Below are 17,762 nucleotides of genomic sequence, written 5' to 3' on the forward strand. Positions count from 1 at the left end.
TCCGACTCCTCACCCATGCACACAAATCTCTGCACAACCAAGGCCCCAGATACCTCAACGACCGCCTGACCTTGTTTATGTTTATGTTTATTAAATTTGTATTGCGCACAAATACCCGAAGGTGTCTCAGCGCAGAGGATTACATGTTGACGGAAATAGATGAAAAGTGACATTACTGATCAAAGAGCCACGTTTTCAACTGTTTTCGGAAAATTAAAAGGGATGGACTGGTTTTGATGTAGAGAGGGAGAGTGTTCCATAGCCTCGCCGTGGCTACCAAGAAACGTCTGTCCCCCCAAGCAACTGTTCTGGTAAGAGGAAGAAGGAAGTTGGATGCCGAGCGGAGAGACCTGCTGGGGGTGTAAATCCTGAAGGCATTTATAAAAATTGAGGACCTGCGTTGTGGATGGCCTTATATGCAATACAGAGGGCCTTGAATTTTATGCGGCTTCTGACTCTGAGCCAGTGCAGTTGACGTATGGCCGCCGAAACGGATTGGTATTTGGGGATGGAAAGAAGAGCCCTAGCTGCCGCATTTTGGACTGATTGCAATTTATCCACAACCTGCTGTTGGGCATTTAGCAGGAGGGCATTGCAATAGTCCAATTTTGAGAATATTAGGGTGGTTATCAGTGTTATTCCTGCAGCTGGAGGTAAGTAGGGAAGTAGTTTCTTGATTTTTCTGAGGGTGAAAAAAGCGGATGAGGTCACCGTATTAAAATGATGGATAAATGTTAATTTGGTGTCGAATATGATCCCCAGGTTCCTGACCTTGGCAACCGGTGCTGGTGGGGGGCCAAAATCAGTGGGCCACCAGATGTCGGACCATGCCGGGGACAGGTTGCCAAAGACCTCTGTCTTTCTACACTCCAACTCGCCAGCTACGATCGACCAGCCACGCACTCGCCGGCGTTCCCCGCATCCAAAGAGCCAAAATGGGAGGAAGATCCTTCTCCTACCTGGCAGCCAAGACGTGGAACTCCCTTCCCATCCACCTCCGCCTGACCCAAGACCACCTCTCCTTCAGGAAGCAACTCAAGACCTGGCTGTTCGAGCAGTAGCGGACCGTCCCCCCCCACCCCCTCCCCCCCCCCCAAGCGCCTTGAGACCCTCCGGGTGATTCGCGCGCTATACAAATGCCTTGATTGATTGATTGCTTGTACTCCATGACACAGTCCTGACTTACGGATTGTAGACCATTTGGACCAGTAGTGGCACTCCAAGCGCTACTCTTATAGTGCTGAAAGGCTACCGCCTTTGCCAGGAGTTAAGCAGCACAGGTGTGGTGGTGATAGCATACTGTGTAGTGATCAGTAGAACTGAACAGGTCCTTTTACTTCTGTCACTTGAGTGAGGCCTACAGGATCAATCATGTAAAGTTCTGCAGGTGTGTGTTTCACTCACCATTGGTCTACATCAGGTCAGCAGTTAGGGCAATGCAGTCCAAGTGTGTTATATGCATGTGCTACATGTATCTGTGCCTTTGAAGAGTACTATACATGGAAGATTCTGGGTTCTATTTTGAGAGATTCGGGCTGACTGGAAGAGCATGAGGTGGTAGAGGAATCCCCCAGACAGGTTTGCAGATTGCTGCATTCCTGTGAGCTCAGTGGGATGCACAGGAGGAAGGGAGGGCCAGGCTCTTCAGTATATTTCAAAAGGTGTTCTTTGATTCAGAGAGAGGTCACTGGAAAGGGTTCTCGAGGTGGAAGTTCAGGTCACCGAGGAGGATGTAGTCCATGGAGGCGGCTGCGTGGGAGCTGGCGAGGTCGGCGATGGAGTCCCTGAACTGAGCCCGGGGTTCAGGGGGTCTGTAGATGAGTGTTCCACTGAGGGTGGTGTTGAGGTCGGAGTGGATCCGGAAGTGCAGGTGTTCGGCGGTGTTGAGGGTGTCGTCTGCATGGGTGGCTACCTAGAGGGTGGACTTGTGGACGATGGCTATCCCTCCTCTGGTTCCATTGGCGCGATCCCTGTGGGTGATCTTGTAGCCTCCGGGATGGCGATGTTGGGCGCCGAGGAGTCGTTAGACCAGGTCTCGGTCAGGAAGGCCACGTCTGGGGCAGAGTTGTCGGGCAGATACCAGAGCTCGATGGCGTGTTTGCATGCGGAGCGGGTGTTGAGGAGTATGCAGCGGAGGTGGTTGGGTCCAGTCCTTAGAGGTTTGGTGGTTCTGTCGCAGGTGAAGCTGCAGGTGCGGCAGGAGAAGGGTACGTGGGTCTGTTTCAGGGTGGCCTGGAAGCAGGTGTGGTTTTGGCCGGCGTTGAGTGCGTGGAGGCTGCTGGTGTTGTAGTGGAGTCTGGTGTTGTGGCGTTCGCGGGGTCCAGGGGTTCTGGCGCTGAGCGTGGTCCAGGCGCAGACGGGCTTGCCAGCGGTGCGCCAGCGGCGTGGCCGCGCATCCGCCGCCATTTTAAGGGGAGCTGGGAGGGAGGAGCAGCTAGGAGGCAGGGATTAGCGAATGGGCGCAGGGGCGGGGCCGTAGGGGCAGCAGTGGCGGGAACAGTGAGCAGTGGGCACAGGTGCGAGGAAAAACAGCACCCAGGAATGGGCAGCAAAAACCAAGGGTGCAAGGGCACAAGCGCCGGTGGAGCTGCAGCAGGGGGGGAGCGACCTATCTAGCAACGTCAAGGGTCGCTCTCCTCACCGCGCAGCCGCTGCCATTTTAAGGGGAGCTGGGAGGGAGGAGCAGCTGGGAGGCAGGGGTCAGCGAATGGGCATGGGGGCGGGGCCGCAGGGGCAGCAGCGGCGGGAACGGTGAGCAGTGGGCACGGGGGGTACGATGAAAAACAGCGCCCAGGAATGGGCAGCAAACACCAAGGGTGCAAGGGCACAAGCGCTGGTGGAGCTGCAGTGGGGGGAGCGACCTACCTGGCAAGCTCAAGGGTCGCTCCTTACATATTTTAGTGTCCAAAGACTAGTGCCCCTGTCCAGTTGGCTCCACTGAGATCCCCCTATATGGACTCCAGCCGGTCCATATTTGAAGGCATTTCTGTGGGCACCATGTGGCCAAATAAATGGGCCTTTCCAACATCATGCAAGGGTTCCATTCCCTTCCTCCAGCCCTCCACAGAGGGTGGGGAAGAAAGAAGGGGCATTTCCTGGCTTTGGCAATGTCTCTCTTTGCGACCATGAGGCCCAACCAAAATAAAGTCATTTTGTACCAGTTACTATCGAGATGCACATTTATCTGTAGGAGAGTCAATTTTGAATCTCAGGGGAGCCACCAACCCAGCACCTCGCCCAGTGATTGAAGTACTCCCCACCCCTAGAATGGGGCAATCACCCCACGAATCTAGACTGTGTGAATAAGGTCTTGATTTTGTGTAAAGCATCTTAAATAGAGCGGCAAATCCACCACCCCCATCCTCCATCTTCTACAATCATCCATTGTGAAATATGCTTGATGGAAGTATTTCAGCTGGGCGAGTTTAAATTGTGAAGCTATAGCTGACTTCCGGGGGGGGGGGGGGCCTGGCAGTGCTTAATGTGAGTTGGTGGTTTCCGGGGCTGGGCACCGGCACCGGATGCTTATGACAGTCTGCCACATGGTGGCACTGCCTGTCTGTTTTACAGATTAAACACAACAGTTGTTTATTAAATCAGTATAAATTAAAATGACTAATACCTGCTACCCAAACCACTCTTAAAGCTTTAGGGGTGCGGAATAGTCTGAATTGTCACACTTATAGGAGTATGATTGTTAATAGTTGTGTTCAGCACTCTCATTGGCAGTGCTGGCAGGGTGAATGAGTGAAGCAGGCTGCAGTTGCCTCCTGACAATGACCTTGGCACTTATTGTTTTGCAAATTAAACACTGGGCCTGTGCCTACCTCTAAGCATCTTATGTGTGAGGGAGCCCACGTCTCGCTCCCATACCTCCGGCAAATGTGGGGAAGGATTCCAGGGCATTAACCACCCGGACCAAAAAAAACTGCATTATTTTGTGATCTCCCAGCTCCTCATCCAGGGCCTCTTCCTCCACCAGGCTTAAGGCAGGCAGTTCTAGCACATCCTTTACATAAGGCATGAATTCATGACAAAGAGGCAAGTATCTGAAAAACTGACTTTGGTGTAGATTATATTATTTTGTGATCTCCCAGCTCCTCATCCAGGGCCTCAGCCTCCACCGGGCTTAAGTCAGGCAGTTCCAGCACATCCTTCACAAAAGGTATGAATGCATGGCGAAGCTGCAAGTATCTGAAAAACTGACTTTGGTGTAGATTATATTAGTCTTAAGGTCTGCGAATGATTTCATCACTGTGCTGGCAATATTAGAAATGCCAGTCAGCTCCCACTGTACACATGCTACCATCCCGTCCACAATGGAGTTTATTTTCTTTAGGTTTTGTGTCCATCCCGAAGCTCTATTTGCATCTGTTCAATCCCCAGGATACTACTTAGTTGCCAGTACGAAAGGAAGACAGGTCGTCTCTCCATGTAGGAAATGGAATAATTAGGTCCCCAGCCATGCCTACTTTTCAGTCATGAAGGCCAGATCTCCCTTTGTGTTGTACCACCACTCGTTAAGGATTACCAAGTGTGCTGCTCCATACATACCTGGAGATTATTTTAGCCACCACAATGCCCCTTTCAGTTCAGTTCATGAAGCTTTATTCGGTACAAGTGAATGACCATGAAAGCACAAGGTAAAACAGTAAATACATCATGATTAAAAGGGATTAGAATACAAAGTTTAAAAAGGACAATAAATATGGTACATTAAAAAATCAATGCCCCTTTCATATCTGGGTTTGAAGCACTTTGGCAAGGTGACTCTGGCTGCCGGGAGACAGCGTTTATAACGCTGGTAGTACCACGCGGGTTGATAACAATGCAGATATTACATTATCCATGTTACCACGCATGGCATTACATTGCAAGTTGTTTCAATGACTTGCGCTAGATGGCGCGCAACACCAAGGAATGTGTTGGATTTTAAGTCCAACAAATTCCCTGCTTTTGCGCTAACTGGAGAAGGAATAGTAATTTATACTATTCCTAAGTCCAACGCGCCATCTAGCGCAAGTCGTAGAAACAACTTGCGATGTAATGCCATGTATGGTAACAACGCGGATGATGTAACGTCATTGTTGTAACCTACTGTGTGATATTTGCTGGCGGTGTAACGTCATATATTCCCGGCTGCTTCGTAGTTCCATAGTAAGCCCCTGAAAATAGAATTAACATACTGAGAATTGAATTAACCTTTGTGAATGAGAAGCAGGGAACAGGGAATGTGATTACTTGTAAGTGTAAAAGCAGGTGAGGCAAATACGCCATCTTACAGATTGCAGAAAGTCCCATCAATGAGAAATGGATAACAGTCCAAAAGGTAACCTCCCCCTACAGCCTACCTCTAGTTTGTATGAAGTGAGATATGCTTTTTCTTTCTGCTGGTGTAGTAAGTTCCCTTTAGGGCCCACTTAGTTCTCCCCTATTTTAGCCTAACTGCACGTTGTAGGCTGCATTGCTATGTTTACGTTACAAACTAACACGTCTGTTTTAGTGTCATGATATTATTTTAGAAATAAGCTGCACATGTTTTTGTTATTCAGGACTTCTTGCTGGGGTTCAGTATGAACATTTGGTACAAGGTCAAACAACACTGTGCTCTGTTTTTCTGTGGTCAGTCAGCAACACAGTCTAACATTTAGACACATAACAGAAGTGAAGCTGCTGTTTTCTAACATGGCACTTCTTATCATATAAACCGAGACTTGCCTTTTGAAAACAGAGAGCAGGATTTCTAGCAGAGGGAAAGGTCCTGGAACAGACATACCAGCTTTACGCAACCTGAGATGCAGACCACCTAAGTAAAAATGCCAGGTATGGGGTCTGGTTCTAATCCCAGAGATCACTGATATATCACTATGCTCACGTAGTGAAAATAGGCTTAGGCAGAAATATCTTTTGTCATGGTAGGGCTATTCATTGTATACAGTTTGCTCTTAATGCTGCTTACTTTGCTCAGTTGTATATGTTTTTTAATTGCAGCACAGTTGCTTCATGATAGAGCACAATAGTTTCAATAAATATTGTAAACTTTCCTTGTGTCTTTCTTTTGTTTTTTATGGACATGCAAAAGTGAGAAGGTGAATGATGTCAATCTGTTGACACAGTTCCCCTGGGGACTAGAGAGTTGTGTTCTGGGTTAACAATTTGCCTTTTAGTCTGAGAAGGTTAGGAGGGCAGGTAAGAAACTATGAGCTATTGAGATTTGAACCCAAAGGTACTGATGTGGTATGGTGGCTCAGTCCCTACATTCTGACGTCCTGTGATACCAGGCATAGTTCTGTTTCCAAACAGAATCCCTGCAACACTGGCTATTCACCAAACCCAATTACTTCGGTATGTGGTAGTTTTCTTACTTCAGTAGGAAATAGGTATTTTCATTTCATGGTATGTTCCAAAGGTTTGTCAGCAACTTAGTCACTGTAAAATATTCTTGGTATGCCCCTTTTCTTCAAAAGAGTTTGTTAGCCTATAATCTGACGATTCTGGGTTAAAGTGGAATTAAACATTGCACAGTTACAAACCAATATTTTCACAAGATGAGGACCCTGTGTATGATCAGCAGATTCATCATGAGGATATCCAGATGACTTTTATGCTCACTTACAAAAATGTTTTTTATTGTTTTTAGCTCTGGCATGCGAGACCATGACGTCATTATCAGCATCAATGGGAAAACAGTCACCACTACTGAAGAAGTGAGTGAAGCTGTAAAGAGAAGTGATACTCTGTCTATTGTGGTCCGTCGAGGAAATGAAGATGTGATCCTGAACATCACTCCCGATGAAATAAACTAAGAGCCATGACGACCTGCAGACAACAGCGACTGCCTATCAGTGTGCTTTTGGTAGAAGCAAATTCTGCCGACAGAGACTATTGCTTTCCTATTGTTGCCTTTTTTGTGCCTTCTTCCAAGAAGAAAAACTTATGCTTTTTTCATGACTGATGGATGAACTGCTCAGAACAGCTCACCTAGAGATGGTTCACTGAATAATGTGCATCAGAGAAGGACAGGTCAGGCTATACACTGAAACTCCCAAAACGTCTTCCAGTGTTATTTTTTGGGGCTAGCATTACTCAAGAGCTTTTGATGTTACTAAAATCAGATTATATATTTACTTATTGAGGCTATCAACAAGCCCTCTTCATCCGTTGGTCTGTTGCTGTGTCAGTCACATTTTTCTTTCACCCACTACAGCATGTGGGCTTTGATCAACCTGCTTAAGTCATTGGCTAACTTGACTGTGAGGAACATTTTCACAAAGAGTACATTCACACACAAAGTAGTTACCTTCAATGCCATGGGCTATTATAGGAATTGGTGCTTTTTAAGGCCAAAAAAGGTTTTTGTCTTTTAGACAATGTTTTTATATATTGGTAAGGGCCCTGCAACTCTCCCGACAATAACATTTTACAAAGCCATGACAAACTAAACAGGTATTGGCAAAGCCAAAATGATGGCAGACGGTGCCGACCTATTTGTTTTGCCAATGTTTGTTTTTTAAAATGTAACCTTACAAACATTTTTTTTATATATAAGTGTCTGCTACCATATGTTACCTTATACTCTCTAATAATCATGTGGAAAACAGCCTCTACTATTGTAGATCACACCTTGAATGTAGGAGCTGCAAAGTACCTTCAATGCTGAATAATGAGGTGATGTATTTCAAATAAATAGAAGTTATGCATTATAGGATTTGAAAAAAACTGTCAGAAGTTAAGCTTTACCATCTTGTGAACTGATTGGTGAATTGGACAATAAAAGATGCTATGGTTCTTAGAGCTTCAGTTTCAATTTGGTACGGAAAATATGGTTCAAATGTCAATTGCGTCAAAGGTAAAATGACTTAATATTTATACAGTGGCAGATTTAGCAGTAAAATGTAGAACACGTGAACAGCGAGCATTATTGGCAACTTTTTTGTAAAGAGTTGGTGCCCACAGCACTAATCATGCAACTTGCATCATCATGCATCATATATTGCATATTTCATGGTGTAGTAATGCTTATCAGATGGTGGTTGTAGGAGACAGTTGAGTGGCTAGAGGGGAAACCAGGCTCTGTCTAGCAGTTTGTGTCATACATTTTCCAGATGTGGTTTACTGGTGGACCTGACAACTGTGATAGGGCAGCTTCAGAGTTAATGCAGGATTGATCATCTGTCATTTACTATTCTCCTTCCTACCCCAATTTCTTCAGCTCAAGCTTTTTGCTTCTCCACTGGCTCTTTCCTGGACTCCTTGCTCTGATTGACGCTCTATCCCGGCTTATTTACCTCGTCTACTTCCCCCTGGCCTCTTCTCTGTTGGTTCTGTACCAGAACTAGAAGGGGGTGAAAAATTGTAGTACTATATTAGAAACGTGGGAAGTTTGCCTGTGTGTTTTTTACACGTGCGAAGCAAAAATGCAGCTGGCCCGCTGCTCAATGGCTGAAACAATTATCAAAGACAAAAGCAGTTTTTCCCGAAGCACTGTGAGAGGCTGGGCAATTATTTAACTTAATAATAACTACATTAAGGTAACTTCATTGCCCGGACACTCAAGCTCACACTCTGCTTCCCCAACACTGATGTCTACGTACCATCCTGTCTGCATGGTCCTCCTCATCCGCGGCCGGTAAGAGCGGTGGGGCCAGGTGAGGGAGGATTTAGGGAGACAACCAAGGGGGACAATGTATTATTTATTTTATTTTCCCTCGTGGTCGTCTCTTGAAATCCCCCCTCACCTGGCCTCACTGCTCTTACCTGCAGCGGCCGTGGCTGGTCCTTCTGTCATCAATCAGGCAGACACCACACTCAAGCTCACTCTCAACTTCCCCAGCACGGATGTCTGTGTACCATCCTGCCTGCATGGTGCTCGTGGCGCCCTATAAGGCAGGGGCCATACTCAACTTACACTCAACTTCCCCAGAACGGATGTCTGTGTACCACCCTGCCTGCATGGTCCTCTTGGCGCCCTATCAGGCAGGTTCCACACTCAAGATCACACTCAACTTCCCCAGAACGGATGTCTGTGTACCATCCTGCCTGCATGGCCCTCCTGGCACCCTATCAAGCAGGCGCCACACTCAAACTCACACTCAACTTCCCCAGCACTGATGTCTGGGTACCACTCCTGCCTGCATGGTCCACCTGGCACCCTATCAGGCAGGTGCCACACTCAAGCTCACACTCAACTTCCCCGGAATGGATGTCTGTGTACCATCCTGCCATGGTCCTCCTGGTGCCCTATTAGGCATGCGCCACACTGAAGCTCACACTCAACTTCCCCAGTACGGATTTCTGTGTACCATCCTGCCTGCATGGTCCTCCTGGCACCCTATAAGGTAGGTGCCACACTTAAGCTTACACTCAACTTCCCCAGCACGGATGTCTGTGTACCACTCCTGCCTGCATGGTCCTCCTGGCACCAGTGGCGTAACGAACCTTGAGGGGGGGCCCCCTTCAGGGTACGTGAAGGGGCCCCCTCCAGACTTAATCTAGATCTCCCCAGCAGAAGTGCGGTGATGACGGGCCCCTTGGAGGGTGCGCGGTGGCTGCAGGGGCCTGTGTTACGCCCCTGCCTGGCACCTTATCAGGCAGACGCCACGCTCCAGCTCCCCTGCTCGGAAGATTGGTTTGCAGAGCACTGTCGGGGACTAGACTACGTAATTGCCTTAATGTAATTATCATCACGGTGATTTACAATGCATGGCCCCTAAAAAGAATAGAGGCATAAGAACTCCAGTTCTGTCAACTCCCCACTTCGTGGAATGAGGAACTCTTGTAAGCATTTTGCCTGCATTCCTTCATTTTTCATTTCACAGCAGATGCATACGTCAAAGGTAGCACTGCCCACAGTTTTGCATCATCTCACTGTGGTCTGTTAAAAGTAGATTTGGCATTCCCTATTTGCGACCTGGCAGGACCCACATGTGGGGATGGAATAGGCAGAACATTACAGAACACAGGATTAGTCAGCATGGGTACCTTTGCCAGATCTCCTCACTGAGCATAGGAATATCACTTTTAATAAACCCCCAAGTCCGACACCTAGGGCCATAGTTATCAAAATTTAATGGGGCGTAGAAAGTTGCCTTGCTGCACTGTTATAGAAAAAGGGCAGGGATGCACCAACCTTATCACAGTTTGTGAGCCTGCGCTAGGAAAAGGCAGGAATGCGCCAATGTGCTGCCCAGCGGCAATGCAGGCACTCTTGCTCCATGGTGCTAAGGTGCTGCGTTGCAAGCAGGATTTGTTTGTGCAGGAAGGGGCACCTTCCTGCATAAAAACAATCCCCAGAGGCATTTTCTTCTTCCTATGTGTGCTGCAGAATGCCGCACAAATATAAAGAGGAAACAACGAATAGAAATAAACATATTTCTCCTTGTTATGCCTCTCCTGGGAAAACTTAACTCTTTGCTGCATTCCAAGGGCTACTAGTAATGGTAAATCTGGGACTACATCAAAATCCATGGTTGTTTCGAGAGTACACCCATGCACCACTGATGGACTACCTCCCTGGAGCAGAGTAATGTAACTTTGTTGTACATCGGCATTGGTCCCTAATGGTTTGTGGTTTCTATTTTTTACTTGGGACACAAAGCACAGTTTATATGTTTTTTTTAAATACAGAATCTTGTGCAAACAGTATTTGGTTTCCTGAGTATGCTTTTGCCAAGTCAGCTATGGCTGAGTATACCCACAAGGATGGAGAAGGAGCTCCAGCTGCTGGTATCTTATGTTAAGGATTAGTTTGGAAAACCACTGTACTCCACTGAGGTCATTCAGACTGCTATCTACTCTGAGCATTTTAGGCTTTTCTCATCACGTAGCTTTGTTAGATAGCCTCATGTCCACAAAGATGCAGACTGGCCAGGATTTTGGGTCTTTTTAGTCACCACTATTGGTGAGAATGAGAGGGTTGGAGCCTAGACAGTTTCTATTTTCCTGGACCTCTGCAGGTTCGGAGCTATTGCACCACTTGCTGCACAATGTGGAACAAGATGCATCTGTTTCTCAGGTTTGCTGGTTGCCTGGTTGGACCAGCATTTAGCTTCATCATACTTTAAAAGTGTTTGGGGTGTCCGTATAACAATTTTGCTAAAAAATTGTCCCTTAGCAGATGACTCTGAGGTCAAACTATTTCATTTGCAACTGCTGTTCTGTGATGCAGTTCATCAGCTAGACCTCTGACCTCGTCCAGGGACCTGCTCTCTCCCTCCGTAGCTCCGGCTACCGTGCTGTGCCTCTGCCCAGGCAGGACTCAGTGCAGGTAAGGGTTCGAGCCTCGGCTCCTGCTCCTGCATAGGCTTGCACCCTCTGCCGCCCCATTGACTCTCCTGTTGTGCTCTCTTTATTCCCCATTATTGTGCCTTGTTTTGCCTTGTTGTTGTGCCTGTTTTTTAGTTTTGTGCCCTTCTTGGTTGTGCTGTTCCACCTGTTTTTACCTGCTTCCCGCTCCCCCTCCCGCAGCTGCTGCTCCCACAGCACCTCCCCTCCGCAGTTTCCTGCTCCAGCCGTGCCTCCCTCCCACCTCCCCTATTTAATGCCGGCCGCTGCATGGTGAGCTTGAGCAGGACCTCTGACCTCAGCCAGGGACCTTCTCTCTCCCCCCATAGCTCCGGTAGCCGTGCTGTGCCTCTGCCCAGGCAGGACTCCGTGCAGGTAGGGGTTTGAGCCTCAGTTCCTGCTCCTGCATAGGTTTGCGCCCTCTGCCGCCCCATTGACTCTCCTGTTGTGCTCTCTTTATTCCCCATTATTGTGCCTTGTTGTGCCTGTTTTTTTTGTTTTGTGCCCTTCTTGGTTGTGCCATTCCCCAGATTTTTTCACCCCTTCTCACTCCACCTCCCACCGCTGCTGCCTCCACGGCCCCTCCCCTCCGCAGTTTCCAGCTCCCGCCTCCCAGCTGTGCCTCCCTCCCACATCCCCTATTTAATGCTGGCCGGTGCATGGCCGGGCAGCAAGAGCGACAATGGCGCACAAAAGGCAAGCCCATCCGCAACCCGAACGCGGCCAACGGCAGGAACCCTAGATCTCCCTAGACCATCCACCGCTTCAACACCACCACCCTTCTCGCACTCAACCTCGGAAGACTTAGGGAATGCCAACAGGCCTCGCCGATCATGACCCATGGACAGTTCTCCTCCCTCCACTGCCAGCAGACCCTCACAGCCACCCCAGCCTCCAGCACAACAGACACCGACACTGGTGACACCCTAAAACGCATCCTCTTCAATGTACGCTCCGTACACCAACACGCCATAAAAATCTTGAACCTACTTGACTCCCTCTCGCCGGGCATGCCTTCTTCACAGAGACCTGGACCAACGAATCCTCCCCCCGACATCCACACTGCCATCTCAGACAGATACAAGATCCAGAGGAAAGACCAACCGACCACCCTGGAGGGGGCCTCGCCATTGCCACAGGTGCACCCTCCACCTCACCACCTCCAGTGAAACCCTCCCCTCAGCTGAACACCTGCACTTCCAGATCCAGACCACCCCCAAAGTCACACTCCGAGGAACCCTCATCTTCAGACCCCCGGCCACCCTTCGCCACCACCATCACCAACTACATCGCACTCCACGCCATCGCCTCAATGAACTACATACCATTGGAGACCTGAACTTCCACCTCCACAACCCAAGCGACCTCATCTCCACCATCCTTCATGACAACCTCGCCAACATGGGACTGAAACAACTCATCAACACACCGACCAACAGAGCAGGACACACCCTCAATCCCATCTTCGCGGCACAAAACAGCATCCATTTCAGCCACACAACAAAACCACCATGGACCGACCACCACTGCGTACATTTCAGCGTTGACAAACCCAAGGCACCAAAACCAGCCCCACGCCCACCACAAAGGAACTGGAGCAAGGTTAACTCCACCCTCACCCCAGACAACCACACCTGGGCATACGACGCAAACAACTTGGCCAGAGAACTCCACACCTGGATCTCCAACTGTGTAGACGAGCTCGCCCACTGCCCAACCCCAACATACAACACCCCAGGAAGCTGCCTGGTTCACCACCGCTCTCCAAGACACCAGGAGCATCTGCAGATGCCTTGAGAAGAACTGGAGAAACACCAAGACAACCGAAAACCACACCACCTACAAGGAAGCCATGACAGACTTCCACAACCAAATCAGAGCCACCAAGAGGAACTTCATTCACAACAAAATCCTCACCCACTCCATCAACTCCAAGGAACTTTTCAGCGTCATTTAAGAATTCACCAACCCATGCAGCAAAGCCACAAACATCACCCCAAACCAAAGACCTCTGCAACAAGCTTGAAACCTACTTCCACCTCAAGACAACTTCGTCAACCACCAGATGCCACTGATGGCCCTCCGCCCCCCAGAGACACCAGTCAGCCCACCATCTCCAACTGGATACCGATCACGGCCAAAGACACCGCCGCAACCATGAAAGGCATCCACTCGGGAGCCCCCACCAACTCCTGCCCCCTCACATCTACCACAGAGCCACAGCCGCCATCACACCCGAACTACAGCGCACCATCAACACCACCTTCAAAACAGGCACCTTCCCAGATTACTGGAAGCACGCAGAAGTCTGACCCCTGCTCAAGAAGCCCACAGCTGACTCCACCGACCTCAAGAACTATCGGGCCATCTCTCTCCTCTCCTTCGCACCCAAGGTCGTAAGGAAAACTGTCAACAGGGAACTGGCACGATTCATCGAAGAATCCTCAACCCATCCCTATCTGAATTCCGAAGCAACCACAGCACAGAGACCGCCCTACTCACCGCCACAGACGACATCTGCACCCTCCTGGACCAAGTCCACTCCGCAGCCCTCATCCTACTCGACCTATCAGCAGCCTTCAACATCGTCTCTCACCGCACACTAGCCACCAGACTGCATGACATAGGCATACAAGGAACAGCCTTGGACTGGACCCAATCATTCCTCACCGGAAAAAGCCAAAGGATCAGACTGCCATCCTTCCTGCCAGAAACCGGTCCCCGGTAGCTTGTTTCCTTCCCAGTATAAGAATTGGCTTGGTAGTTTGGTCTGCCCTGTTCCCATGATGCACTGGGCCAGGGTCAGACTAATTTGCATATAGCCAAGTTCTGAGCTGGGATGGTGCAGTGAGCTAAAAAAAAGGTGACGGATCAAGCACTGATCTTTGGACTGGGTAAGAGTGGTCTGCTTAATTCAGACACTCTGTTCATCACCACCCCCCTTTTCTGAATCATCCTTCCTCTCCGACCCCACAAAAATCACCTGCGGAGTCTCACAGGGGTCTTTACTGAGCCCGACTCTCTTCAACAGCTACATGGCCACCCTCCAGCCATCGTACAACAACACGGCCTCAACATTGTATCCTACGCTGACGACACACAACTCATCCTGTCCCTCACCAAAGACCCCACCACTGCCAAACTAATCTTCCTGGAAGGAATGCAAGAAGTTGCAGTCTGGATGACCAACAGCTGCCTGAAGATTGTTAACTTATGTGCTTGGTGATTTTTATTTAACCACGGTGTTAAAAGTCGCAAAGGTACAATAAAAGCCGCCTCACTGGGACTATGGTTGCTTTTAAATTCCAAAGCATTACCACGTCTCAAACTTCGTAACCCTTCTTGTCGCTGACACCATTACGGTTAAAAGAACGGCTTACAATATATCATTTCTACAATAGCTCTCATGTTATGGAATTAATTAAAATCAACAAGTTATGTAAAAAGCCGCCTCACTGCCGCTTCTGCTGGCCCTGTGCACACTCTCCTGTGCGCTTCCGTTCAGCTGTTGTGAACTAATGTGATTGGTGCTTTTTAGGTCTCGCTGGTGTTAGCAGCGCATAGCGCTGCTCCAGCGAAAGACCTATTGTTGTGGGTTTCCTGGGAATGGCTGAGATGGGGTGGTTACGCGCAGAACCTCGGCGATTTCACCTCAAGGACGCGCTTCAGCTGGCGGGCTCGCATCACGTGTTCAGACTCTCCTGGGCGCTGCAGCTCTGGTGTTGTGAACGTGCCTAATGACTTCCGTCTATCAGTCTAGCCGTCAATGTGCCCCGACGCCCCCACTCACCGGGACTCTCATACTCCTCTCATCCTGTCCAGCGGTAGTGGCGCTGTACGGGATTCGTAGGCGGCTAGCACCCTTCCCAGGAGCGTGGGGTAGGCTCCTGTCCGCTTCCTGTCTGTGCTGGTGGCCCCGCCCTCAAGCAGGCAGTCCCGGGCAGTCCAGCCTGGCTTCCTGTGTCTCGCCTGTGCAGAAGGACCGGAAACACTCAATCCAAGAAAGGTACGTTGCTTATTGTGGTCGGCATTTGCTTGCAGCGTTTCACAGTAGTGTCTACCAACTTTGTTTGATGCGCTCTAAGCTTTCAATTAGCTAGATAAGAATATTTACATTTTAAAGAGCTGCGAATGTTGCTGCATACAAGGAGGCGCGATAGGCCAAGAATCACACAAGCTGATGAAGTGGGGAGCCGGGATCCCAACCTAGGTTTCTTCTTCGAGAGAGACGCACTTTCTGCTCTGCCCCAGCTCACCTCAGTCTGAAGTTCCAACGCTCACTCTGACCTGAATGGCAAATTTATTTACTCTTATAACCTTAGACAAACGTTACCATTTATTGACTGTTTTAGGAGGAAAAAAGATTGCCTCAGCTGTGCGAGATCCTGTCTTCCTTGGATCCACCTGTTGGGCAGACTTCACTGCAGGCTCTCTGAGCTGGATGCACCCTGTTTAGTGGCCTCTTTATGCCGGGTGAGACCACCGCTTTTATCCTCTGGGACTCTCTCCCAGCCTCTCATGGCCCTTCCTGTGAGATTCAAGCAGACCTCTTCTATGAAGTATTGAGCCCCCTCACACTGCATTGGGCCCCTGCATGGGGGCGCAAAGCCTTGAAGCACCCTCTCTGGGGCTTTGCCTGTGTGGCGCTCAGTCCTATGCCCGCAGCCCTCATTCTAGGCCCTGCCTGTACAGTGCAGCTCGCCTCCGGGCACTTTGCCTAAGGGGAGCCAAACCACTGTCCCTCCATCGAGGACCCCCATGGGATGCGCATCCACCCATTCCTATTTGTACTGCAGAGTGCAGAGCCACTGCCCCTTCCTCTTGGCCTGGCCTGTGGGGCTTATAGCGCGATGTCTCTGCCTGTAGAGGGCACCTGTGCATGAACCCCCCACACTAGGCCCCGTCTGTGGAATGCAGGGTTAATGTCCTTCCATCGATGCCCCCCATGGGGTGCGCATCCCCCCAACCCTTTCCCATTTGTACTGCAGAGCCAGAGTGCAGAACAACTGGCCCTTCCTCGTGGCCTGGCTTGTGGGGCTTATAGCGAGATTTCTCTGCCTGTAGAAGGCAGGTCTCCATTAACCCCTTTACTGCTCCCACACCTGCGGAATGCAGGGGTAATGTCCCTCGGTCCGTACCAGTTCCCGCTCCCTCACACCCTGACACTTTCAGCTTCTGCTCTGCCTTTCCCCTCCGGGTTGAGCGTCCTGCGGGTGGGTGCGCTGCTCGATGGGACTTGGGAACCCCCTCCCCGCATATGCTCCCAAGTACTGAGTGCTTTCACGCTAATTAGGGGTGGCTGCCACACAGCCCCATTGAGCGCCGCCGGCCCCTGAATGCATCTGCCTAGAAATGAACACGAGGCGGGGAGTGGGTGAATGGTCAGGAGAGGGGGCTCTCCCGGAGGAAGGGGTGGGGAGCTATGATTTTATGGAGCGCTCAGAAGCAGCGCCTTTCAGATTTATGTGCTCTTTGTCAACCGCAAGATCTGAAGAATCCCTTCGAGGGGGCTTCAGAGGGACTTTTGCAACCTTCTCAAAGCGGGCTGGGGCTGATCTCTGGAGGGGCTTGGCATCAATAGTAACGTTTCCAAATTACCATCATGACTCTGGACAATAGCTTGCTTAATCTTCCCGACGGCCCCTAGCGCCTAGAGACCCTTACGGGTGATTGTGCCACTTTACAAATGTGGATTATCATGTCATATGCTGGGATTCCCATATAACTGTGATTACTAATCAAAGGCCTGCTTAATATCCCACCCGCATTCTGTTAGCCCCGCACAGCTGGTCAGGGGGCGTCCTCCGCAGAGGGTTCTGGGCTGCTGCTGCCCTCACACTGCACTACAGCTAGTGCATACTGGCCAGGGTCTGCAGGAAAACGCACAGCTGATACAGCGCCTCTCAAGAGACAACCGCGTGGGAGCTATGCAAATGTTTATAAGTGTGAATGCGGTGGCACTGGTGCCTCTCTGGTGCCTATTAGACTCGCAAGTCCTTGGGGAAAAAACTATTTTGTGTTTGTAATCATTTTGGTGCATTTAAGACAGAGCTGCACGAAACTTCATCTTAAAAGGTTGTGAGAGGAGTTGCGTTTCTTCATCCATTTCTTCCTCCATTTCTCTGCTCTACTCCCTTTCCACCATTTATAGTCTCAACGGGAGCACTGCACCCCTTTTCATGGAAAACTCATTCTTGCAAAGCATATGGCCACTGTAGAAGACTTTGAAAAACCTCAAGCCAGGGGTTTAAGATGTGTGTCTGGGGGAGTTTCCTCTTGGCCTAGCCTTGATAGGATTTCCCAAAAGTTCCTCCTTAACTGTAATTGAAGCAAACACTGCATCAGTGTGAGCTGCCCTTAATTGGGACAATACTGAGGCCCTCGCCACTGGAACCACGTCTTGTAGTTTAATTCTGGGCTCCTTCAAAGATTTTGACATTGATTGTTGGAGTAAAATCTTACTATTCTCTGCAATCTGC

The 17,762-nt window shown here is 49.6% G+C and overlaps 1 protein-coding gene across 1 annotated transcript in view; it reads left to right on the plus strand.

Moving 5' to 3' along the window:
* The window catches only part of LOC147683286 (serine protease HTRA1-like), a 567,779-nt gene extending 559,985 nt beyond the window's left edge, over positions 1-7,794 (plus strand). Inside the window, exon 9 of the mRNA XM_086943738.1 lies at positions 6,641-7,794. Within this exon, the coding sequence (XP_086799864.1) occupies positions 6,641-6,806 (166 nt within the window). The 3' untranslated portion in view covers positions 6,807-7,794. The remainder of the gene's footprint in view (positions 1-6,640) is intronic.
* The last annotated feature ends 9,968 nt before the right edge of the window (positions 7,795-17,762 follow it).

The sequence above is a fragment of the Lissotriton vulgaris genome, chromosome 11 (assembly GCF_964263255.1).
Source record: "Lissotriton vulgaris chromosome 11, aLisVul1.2, whole genome shotgun sequence".
In the NCBI taxonomy this organism is placed as follows: domain Eukaryota; kingdom Metazoa; phylum Chordata; class Amphibia; order Caudata; family Salamandridae; genus Lissotriton; species Lissotriton vulgaris.